The sequence below is a fragment of the Echiichthys vipera genome (genome assembly GCF_963691815.1).
Source record: "Echiichthys vipera genome assembly, chromosome: 3".
Taxonomy (NCBI): Eukaryota; Metazoa; Chordata; class Actinopteri; order Perciformes; family Trachinidae; genus Echiichthys; species Echiichthys vipera.
The window spans coordinates 21,944,332-21,955,652 of record NC_139828.1 but is presented as its reverse complement, the minus strand read 5'-3'; the positions used below and the strand labels follow the sequence as shown (position 1 = coordinate 21,955,652).

The 11,321-nt window shown below is 40.1% G+C and overlaps 1 protein-coding gene across 1 annotated transcript in view; it reads left to right on the top strand.

The window, feature by feature from the left end:
* Nucleotides 1–3,291: 3,291 nt before the first annotated feature.
* dnajc6 (DnaJ (Hsp40) homolog, subfamily C, member 6) overlaps nucleotides 3,292–11,321 on the top strand; it is a gene marked incomplete at its 5' end in the record, with an annotated part of 33,988 nt that continues 25,958 nt past the window's right edge. Inside the window, one exon of the mRNA XM_083911217.1 lies at nucleotides 3,292–3,511. Coding sequence (XP_083767343.1) covers nucleotides 3,292–3,511 — 220 coding nt within the window. The remainder of the gene's footprint in view (nucleotides 3,512–11,321) is intronic.

The window sequence follows — 11,321 nt, the reverse complement described above, 5'->3', positions numbered from 1 at the left end:
TCCTCACAATAGGCTACATGACATCCCTGGGATTAGAATGAACAGTGTGAAGGTTGTCGCTTTGATATCAGCTGGATTTTACTGTGCGCTGATGATGTCAGTGACGGTATTTCAGGACACCAGTTAAAGGCACACAGCATTTTGTCATTCAGTCGATTTAATGAGGACAGGTGTTTCCTTTTTTTTTTTTAACATGGTCTCGGTATTATTGGCATTTGGACGTGGTTGGTGTATCTTATCTGGACTCAGTATTATCAGAATCACCATCTTCATCATAAGGGCTGAGAGGACAGCTCCTCTCTCTCGTCCAATAGTCGTCTCCGTCACATCGTCACCAGCGTTAGGCACGTCACGTGAGCAGCTTAACGCAGCTTGGTGTGCTTTCATGCTGTCATCATCGCCCAGTGACTCACCTGGCTTCATACAGTGGTAAAAGAAGTACTTCTGTAAACGTAGAAATGCCACAGCCTAGAAATACTATGTTATAAAAGTCGTGCAGTCATTTTTATAACTAAAGTAAAAGAACAAAATATCAAAAACTTAAAACAAATAAAAGTTGACTATTCATTATGCAGAACTACCCATTTCAAACTAATGTATAGGCTATGAATTGTATTATTATTATTATTATTATTATTATTATTATTATTATTGATGCATTGATGTGTAGGTACCACTTTAATTTTGCAGCTGGTAAAGGTGAGGGTGCTTTACGTTACTTTTTATACTGCTCATAGTTGGTAGCGTGTAGTTTTCATTTCTTTGTGTCTTTAAAACATACAATGTCACTAAATGAATAGAGGATTGTGTACCTCTGTTTAAGAACAGGTGTGGCAGGTTTAAAAGGGGCGTACACCTTTTTATGGTTGAAGGCAATGACCTTTAAATGAGCAAACAGGTATTAATCTGTGTTAAGATCAACACTATTTCAACAGAATACTGTTAATGAAAACTGTGATCCCCAGTTGAAAGCAGCATGAACGCCATTGTTTTTCTATGAAGACGCGCAGCAGAATACTTATCTGTCATGTTTCAGTTTTTACCGCACAGAACAAGAATCCTTGGATGACACCATAAAGTCTCACAGATTTAACCACAGACTCAAGTCCATGTATGTCTTGTCGAGTGAGTCCTACAGCTGATCCAGCAGATTCCTGGATTCTGCTTTAACTGTTGCGAGGATAATCATTAATCCTCAATCTTGAGTGTGATGGTAAAAAGAAAATTGTCAGTATCACGTTACACCAATATCATAAAACGGCTAAAATGCCACGGACAAATTTAGGAATTCTCACCAAAGGGTTGTAAACATTGAAATAGTTTTAGAGTAGAACGGGCATTGAACTGGTTGCCGTGGTCATAAAGAGGCAATTGTTGTTAGTAGTTATAGTGATAAAGTCACACTCACTAGTTTGAGAATTCCCTTTTTAATTTAATAAACAGAACTTAATGACTTACCACTAGAAATATGAAGCAATTAAATCCACCAATCCTCAATTCCTCTCCAGCGGACTAAATATATATAAACAATACAATAAAGATGCCTCTGCTTTGTACTGTTTGTCGCCAAACCTCACCTCAGTGAATCTGTGACTTGTTGCAAGTCTATTTATACAAGCAAGCCAGCTACAATGGTCACAGCAATGTACGAATGTATATCCATTGGTCACAGTTCATCGCAATAGCAACGATACTCAGAAAATTGTCCACTGACCATCCTACTTGATTTGAATGGGTATGTCTGCTCTACTCTCGTTCTATTTCTACGGCTGTGTACTGTATACATGCCTCAGACCTCATTATAAGGTCTCTTGCATTCATGCTGTAGAATACATCACATAAATTGTGAGCCAGCTGCCCATATTTATGCAATAATTGCCCAACACCCAAAAGGGATAAACCAGAATTCATAATACGGAGCGTAGAAATGTTGTTAATCATTTTGGAATAAGAGACGGAGGTCTGATGTAGGACAACTTATTATTCTATAAGCTTTTTTTCAATGCAAAATCTACAAATGGCAGTGAACGTGAGTTTGACCAACGGTCCAAAGCCCAAAGATAATGGACTTAACAGTTAATAGCCTACTGCTTCAACTCTATTTAAACTTTTGATAGGGTTCAGACCTGTCTTCACATGTAAACCTTTGATCATGGAAGAAATTGTGACATCCTTAGTGCACTTGCTTGTTGCATCCTGAACAATTGCACTCATAAAGGCATCAGGGGGGCAAATATTGTTAGTCACTACTAGGACAGGAAGCTCCATGGTAACAATGAAGCGGCAGTACTTAGCGTCCGGTGATGGCGGGGGTATCTTTACTCCCTTTTGGACATTCCGTTCCCGCTGTGCTCTGGGCTCCCGTCTGCTCCCAAAAAGAGTTTCCCAGGCTCATGTCCTCTTTTCAGAACCATGCAGGGTTTCCGTTGCCAGGGGACAAGGCCAAGGAAGGAAACATTCCATCAGTGGTCAGTGTTTTGTCCTTCATGGATATAGGGTCATTATTACACAGAAATTGAGCAAAAATGAGAAATATGGAGCTAAATTTACAAATCTGTTGGATTTTAATTAAACTGCAAAGAGCCTATTAACATTAAGTGTTTGATTGATATTCCTTTGAGTGCACAATAAAAGCAGGATTTACAGTATGAAAATAAAAAAGACAGATATTTCATGAAAACAACCCATATGAAAACGTCCTGTATTAATGAGCTTTAGGGAAAAAAAACACTGATTGTGAATACTGAGTATGTAAATAATGGATGCAGCAAGCAAGATTGCGAGATGGGGTGGATTTCCCTATTCAGTCGGGGACTAACAGCGACAGCACTCGGCACTCTGCACTCTGCAGCAGCGGAAGCGTCGTAGTAAAATGCGGTGCTGCTGAGAAAAGAGGAGGCGAGAGAGAGAGAGGGAGGGAAAGAGAGAGAGAGAGAGAGAGAGAGAGAGAGGAGAGAGAGAGAGAGAGAGAGAGAGAGAGAGAGAGGGAGGGAGAGAGAGAGGGAGAGAGAGAGAGAGAGGGAGGGAGAGAGAGAGGGAGAGAGAGAGAGAGAGAGAGAGAGAGAGAGAGAGAGAGAGAGAGAGAGACCACCCGGCAGAATATTTCCGTCCCGAGAAAACAGAGGAGCCCGGTCGTCCTCTCCTCCTCGGACATGCGGTGCACCCATCAGTAGCGGCAGCAGCAGCAGCGGCGGCGGTGGCGGCGGTGGTGGTGGCGACGGCGCGGTGTGGCTCACTACGTCTTTGGAGCTTCTTTTGTCTTTAATTTATTTTTGTCTGTGTGCTTCGGTAATGAGCTTACTGGGGGCCTACAAGAAAAAGACCAGTTACGATGGCTATGAATCTTTGCAGTTGGTCGATAGCGGCGGAGATAGCTTCAGTGTCGGCAGAGGGAGCAGTAGCAGCGGCAGCGGCAGCGGCAGCGCCACACTCGCAGGCTCCATAGCGGCCACCCTTGGACCGAAGGCAGGCCCGCTGAGAGAGGAGGACTGCAGCACCATGGACAGCTCAGGTAAGACTCACCGCCTCCGGCAACTTGGATGGCGGTTGTTGTAACCTACGCTGACGTGGAGAGTGCTTAAATGATATGCGACGAGTTTACGTAGCATTACCGTGACCTGTTACTGTCCTGGTGTAGGGGTGGGAGTGGACAAGACAATGGCTAACTATAGTGAAAGTATGCCATGATGCTATGCACCTCCTTGCATCTCCCAGTGGCTCCCAGTCCCCACCTTAATGACTGTACTGGGCTTGTGTATGCAAAGCAGATAAAGATATTCCCAGTCATTGGTTTGGTGTAAAATGTCTAAAATAGTCTGCATTATGTGCTAACTAGTCCTGAATATCTTCTTAAGGGATGATATACATTTCATACTAGACTTATGTTAGGTTCTAGATATGTAAAAAAAATAAAAATGTTTAGAATATAATAGAATATATCTTTTGTCATTACACAAAATTTAAATCCGTATTAGCTCTTCAGTAGTGTGCAACATAAAATAAAAGTAATTGATAAAATAAAATAAATAAAAGTTACGGCGAGTAAAAGTAAATACAAATGAAAGCAAAGTATATACAAATACAAGCAATACAAACAAGATAATGTGACTTCAACAGTACAACTATTAATATATCATACTATATTTAAGTGTCTATGATGCGTTCAAATGTGTGAAATAGGGAAACATCTGCATACAAACTCATTTTCCAGACACTTTTCAGTGACATCTATCATGATGACCACATTTCATAGCCTATTTACTTTTTCATGTGGGCTTTACATGTAAAATTTTATATCACTAATTGTAGCCTACTAGTAATCTCATATGTCAGTAAGTGAGACAATAAATCCTGCTTCAGTTTTAAGCAACAGCACTAAATACTCTCAGTTCAGAAGTTTAGTCAACTGGCCATGAATGATAGATTACTGTATAAACCCATCAATGTATCCAATTAAAATAAAATCATTTCATCATTAATCTGACTGCAAATCCCAGACATGCTTTATTGAATTCTGTCATAATCGCTCATTTGTTACGACACTTTATCCTCATTGAGATCAATTTTGTCCTCTGTAAAACAGCCTCTTGAGAAGAATAAAGTTTTACGATATTACTAATAACTGTAACAAGATTGTTCCTCTGTTTGCATTATTGTGTTGTCTTGTAATCATATATGGGATAACAAGAGACCACTTTTTATCAACCATTAACATAAATAAATTAATAAATCACCATCACCACAATAGGAACTTCTATGTTTATATTAAAATAATATTTTCATGTGAATGTATTGTACACTGAATAGCATAAGAAAGGAAATAAATGCTACAAGCCTAAAGCTTATTCTGATGGAGGGTTTTTTGCCTCATCTCCAAGGCCAATTTAAATGTTTCATATGTGTACAGCCAACTCAGTATTTGTGCATATATAAAATCACGTTTGGTTTTTATCATAAACAATTGTGCAGTTTCGAGTAAAAAGGACAATTGTCCAATAAAATTGCATCTACAACTTACTGCTAATGTTACTACAAAAAAATGGTAATTACATTTTTAAATAAATGCAGGCTAACAGGGAAATCTGTTATTTTGGGTGTTTAAAGCTAAAGTCTGTATTCACCTCACTGCAGTGCTCTGTGGAGTCAGCTAGCCTCCAGGGATGAACAAATGTGTGAAACAAAAGAAGCTGAATGACGAGGGTTGGAGGGTCAGTGAGGAAAGTAGGATTGGTGTTGGTGATGGGGGAGGGTGGGGGTGCAGGTGGAGGAGGGGGCTCCGGTGTCAGATGTCTTTCTGGCCTCAGGGATGGTCTCTTTCATGTGTCATCTGTGTGTGTGTGTGTGTGTGTGTGTGTGTGTGTGTGTGTGTGTGTGTGTGTGTGTGTGTGTGTGTGTGTGTGTGTGTGTGTGTGTGTGTGTGTATCAGTCTGTCCCATTCACACACAGCCTGATACCGAGGGGTAAAGGTTGGCACTCCAGAAGAAGGGAAACACGTTCATTGATCTTTTTGGCAATGCAGAGAGCTCTCTGTTCTGTTGATGTCCCCCTCTCTCTTACTGTGAGTGGCTGGGCTCTCTGCTGCTGCTCTATTAACTGATGAGACCTGTATCAGAGCCTCCCCCTGGTGTCTGTATTAGCAAAGTTTGTCACTGTAACTGCCTCAGTCTGCACACGCCCACATCCATCTGCCCACAGAGAGAGAGAGACACACACACACACTCACACACACACACACACACACACACACACACACACACACACACACACACACACACACACACACACACACACACACACACACACACACACACACACACCAGCTAACAGATTCACACAGATATTCAGAGAAATAGATACAACACAAAACAGAGTCAACGCATGTGATATACAGGAGAGCAGAAATGTAAGGAGGTGAAATGTATTCATTCACAATGCAATTGATTTATACAGTATCAAACTGGGAACCACATAGAGAAGACATAAGAAGAGATGGCACATGTTAGACCCAGCTGGACAATAAAAAGTAAAAAGTGAAATTAATCTTTGATATGGTTTAGAGATGATCAAATAGAGGCCAGCTTTTATATTTCTGATTTGTATTTGTTTCTTGGAGTCGGAACCCCCTAAAAGGAGATGCAAGATCAATCTGAGGGGTCATGAGATGATTCATGGGACAGAAAAAGCTAAGTGAAAAGAGCATTTGGCAATGGTTGTGTGACAACTGGAGGTGAATAGAGTGGAGGAGAGTCGCCATAATTGGTATGAAATGACAACTCACAACAGCAGAGGGGAGGACAGATTTTTAAGGTTTGGCAGAAACGATATGATTGGCTTAGGAAGATCATGGCAAAATTTTGTTGGTTTTATTTAGAGTAGAAGCCAGAGAGCGGGAAATAGAGAGATTGTGAATAAATGAGAGCGTAAAGAGAGTCTTCCCCACTGAACCTCTGATAAGCTTAGATGTTAGCTTGCCAAAGTAGAGGAGCAAGCACTCAAGATTGATTAGATGTGGTTTTTGGCACCAAAGTTGAGACATGAAAAGTTGTGATCTTTATTGTGTCAGTGATTGTAGCCTATTAGCCCAGGTTGATCTTGAGCATCAATCTTCTCCAGCACTGATCATTATTCAACATTACTTTACATATTTCGCTATCAATAAGTCAAGTGTCTCCCCTCTCAGTGGCCGTGTTTATATTTTGATTGATGTTAGCAAAACCCACCCTGTCTCTAAAAGTGATGGATTCAGTTTATTATGCAGCTACTGAAGTTTTAGGGCGTCCTGGTGGCCCACCCTGCTTTTAAGTCGTGACGTTAACACTCTTTCAAAATACGATTTCTGGGCCCTTTTACCGCTTTCCGAAAAAGGTGTCTCACTGAAGAAAGAAGGGATCGTTATTGTTCACGGGTTCAGTCGTTTCTATCTGTTTTGTTCGACAGAGCGCATGGATGGGGAAATCGTATTTTGAAACGTTGTTACGTCAGACTTAACAGTCCCATATGGGTTGAGGTGCTGATCAGGAGCTGCAACATCCCAGATTCGAATCCATCTGGGGGGCTTAACTGCATGTTGTACCGTATCTCTCTCTCCCCACATTCCCTGTCACCTCCATACTATCAGTTTGTTAACACAAATAAATCAAATATGTCACATTTGGTGGCAAGAACAAGAAAAACAATACCTATTAACTAGGGTTGGAACGGTTTACAAAATCCCCTGTTCGATTCATATTACGGTTTTGGGGTCACGGTTTTCGGTTCGGTTCAGTTTTTTTTCCTATTTCTTGTAGATTTGAAAAATACCATGTATCAGATCTATAGCCTAATAATTCGATTATTTTTTAAATCAGATATTCTTATGAACATGTCATGCAAGCATGCAAAAACTGAAATAATGAGGCAGCATGTTTATGGATTACTGTAACAATCTTAAATGAAAGTGAAGTGAGATTTTGAAACAGTAGGAGAGACATTGCTGCATTTACGCATTTATATATTTATTTGGCCAAAAGTTAAACAATTGTTTGCCTTCTAGGTAAGAATATAAACACTTTTACATTATCAAGGTTATCAAAGGTTTTCTTTCACTAAAATACGCACAAACAGCAATCACTGAACTGACTGAAATAGGCTACATCAGGGTTATTCAATTCATTTGGTATTGAGGCCGGTTGACGAAAATGATCCAAAATGAGGGGCCGGAAAAATATGAGCATCACATTAATGGATATTGTTAAACAATGCAGCGACATAGGTGTGCATACAGTATATTGTCTTTATTTTATCAATGTAAATATTAGTCATGACCTCAAAGTGCAACAAGCTTGTCAAAAAACAATCCTTGTTAAATGAACAAACCTGTAAACCAGAGGTTTACACTCAATTATTAGACTAAAGTACAAGTTTGAGGTTCTTTTACTTTTACTTGAGTATTTTATTTACATGCTACTTCATACTTCTACTTCACTACAAATCAGTGGAAATATTCTACTTCTAACTACACTACATTTATCTTATTACTTCAGTTACTAGTTACTTTACCAGGCTTACAAGCACATATAAAACATTAGTCTATTCATCAAAAACTGTAAAGACAAAAATTAACCTAACATTAATGCAGAGTAACATGAATTTTCTGAAAATGCCTTCTCAACTTCTCCTCTTTACACTCAGATATGGCTGCAGAGTTAACACAGGCTTCACAGTGACAGACACTAAATCTTCTTTGTCCATTCTCTGGCGAACTGGCGGTTTTCTGTGACGACCTTTCTTTTTTTCAGAGTAGAAATGGACATTGATGTGGTGATTTAACCACAGATTTAACCAGACAGAAACGAACAAACAGAGCGGAGCTTAGGGAGCTGCTGCCAAGAGGATTCAGAAACCCACGAAGAAGAGCGTGGCAGGAGCGTGAGTAGCGTTGTGGCCGCACACCTACAGGGCGAGTGTGGAACAAGTCTCCCAGCAAGCCAGTATTTGACCCGCTTAGACGTAGCGCTGAGATGGATACGAGAAAGTCATGAAGGCTTACGTTACATTGCACCTCAAAAACCGAACGGTAAACACGTGTCCCGAACCGTGACAAGCGTACCGAACGGGAACGATTTTTTAAATAAACCGTTCCAACCTTACTATAAACTCATTGAGAGTATACATCATACACATTTATGAGCTTGTTTGGACCCCACAGGTTTAGGACACCGCGTATATCGATCTGACGATCTGAGATTCGTTAGTCTGATTTAGTCCCTTCTAAAGTTTAGGTTGCACAATCTATTTTGAAGAATGCTCACAAAATGAGATGTTTTGCTTTAGGGTCCAAGGTCAATCCAAGCATGTGTTTGCTTCTCTATAGTTTAAAGCTAGGCCAAGCATTTGTGAATTAATGTCAAGCTACAGAGGTAGTTAAAGGAGCTGTACTGGAATTCTCCTCTGGTTAAGCTGTATAGTAGATTATTAATCATCATACACTCCTTGTCCCATCAACAGCATCTATAATTAAGCAGATTAGAGTCCGCAGTCATTTGGGTCCAGGCCACAACAAGGCCCAGCACAGTGTAGTGAGATTGAGTGCAGTGCAGTGTGTTTGCTTGTTGTGTGCATGCATCCATCTGTGTCATTCACACCAAGCTGGATATTGAGGGAAAAATGTTTGTGGCTGTAGGAGGAGGGAGACATGTTCAGACAGCCCACTGATCCCTCTGGACATAACAAGAACTGTCTTTCTTTCTTTCTTTCTTTCTTTCTTTCTTTCTTTCTTTCTTTCTCTCTCTCTCTCCCTCCCTCTCTTTGTCTCTATTGGTCGACTCTGGGAAAGTGATAGGAGGCAGTTAAGAAGGAAGGAGGGGTGAGCTATTGGCCTGGTCCTGTTTTTTCTTTGTGGAACAGCTTTCTCTGTAGTGATATTTATTTGAAGCATGTTTGTTCCTTCATCTTATCAGATGTCTCTTTACCTGTGCAGGTATCTGAACATGATTGGCAGATCCAGGTCAAGCTTATATAGCTCTTCATTTCAAGGCATAGCAGGATCCTGTTTTTCCGAATACATCGTGCCATGCGCACTGGCTGGGAAATGTGCATAGTAAGGAGGTTAAAAATAGACGTACAGGTGAAATTACAGTGTTGCTCGAAGAATGCAGGGTGAGCAATTCAGTTTGTGTTCCACAGTATGGACTCAATCTAGCGGCCAAATTAAAGGAGTACTTGAACATTTTGGGAAATATACTAACTGCCTAAGTACAGAATAAAGAAATAATTTATTAATTCCTGGGGTTCTCGGGCTAATCTAAATGGGGGATGAATTACTTAATCATGCAGCTCTTTTAGACTTTCTGAATGTTATTTGACCAAATGAATGAAATTCTGATAGTGAAATGAATCATTTTGTGTTGTGTCGCTCAAAAAAATGTATTCACGCATATACAGATGTCTCTACCGCCAAGTCAATGGGAAAAAGCATTTTTGGGCCAGAGGACATCACATGTCTGAGTACATTAGTCACAATTCCACTGTTGGTCACATGTCAAATTGGCTTCAAAACCTGATGCACTTCCTGTCCAAAGGCAAAAGGTAGTAAAGTTAAATGTAGTCTGGCTCTCCGGATGTACAGTGCTGGGATAATGCCTGGCATCTGGCGTGTCTCTCACATGCTGGATGTCAGGCATTCTCCTTCCCTTCTGCTATCTCTGCTATTGGGCTTAATTGCACCCAAGACAGCTGTGATCTGTTAAAAGAAATACACACAAGCCCCTTTTCCAGAAAATGATAAGCAGTACTATGCAAGACTAGTCGAAAAGGAACAAAGTCTGCCTTAACTTTATTTTTGTATGGTTTAAACAAACCATTTCTAACATGTTAATAAGTGTGCTTCAGCAGTGCTGGTACTTGGATTTGGTAACTTTTGGACAGAGCCATGGTACTGGTTTCCTCCTGTCTTTTTGCTAAACTAAAATAACCAGCTGGTGGCTGTGGCTTCAGATTAGTAGACATGAGAGTGAAATTGATCTACTAATCAAACTTCTGCAAATGAAGGTTAAATGGTGATTGTATGACATTAGCCCAGGATCCAATCAACAAATGAAATGATCTGGAAGTAAAGTTCACTCAGGAGTGTTAACAGGGTTATTCTCTGTATGTTAGGGCTTGAAAAACAAAGAACATGTTTTCCATGTTATCTTCTCTTTCTTTTTCCTCTCAAAAGTGTTGACACTCTCTGCTCTACAGATAAATAAAGATGGATACCTAAAGCACACACAAAAAAATCATCTCAAAAGCTGGGGACAGTACATCTATGCAACACAGTTTGTAAAAGAAAGGAGTTGTGTTTTTAAGATAAAGGTTACAAGTTTTAAAGGCGCAGATGTGATCATGTCTCTAGTGCAGTACTAGGCCTTACTTTTTTTCTGGTCTGTTTATATTGTGCTTACGTGTGTTTACATGTAAAAATATCTGTGCTTTTAGGCCGATCACTTCATTTGAATACATTTTAAAACATTGAGCTAAAGGGGCTACAACTGTTGAGCCAAATTAGTTATTAGCCAAATTACTATGATTAGTCATTCCTGACAGTAATCCAGTCCTTACTGACCACTTGTTAAATGTGCTATTAAGTGTATTTACCTGGCTGTACATTTTATACTCCTTCCTGGCTATCAGGGACTAAAGAAATCTGTCCAGTCTTAGTAGATTTCTGTGCTTCTTCAGGTTTGTACCAAGCTTGAAGAAGCCCTTTCAGATCCATTTGGTTGCCAAGGCGCTCCAAGGAAGAGATATCTTGATTTTTAATGTTGACTTTATCTTGACATTAGACCTTCCTTAATCTCTAT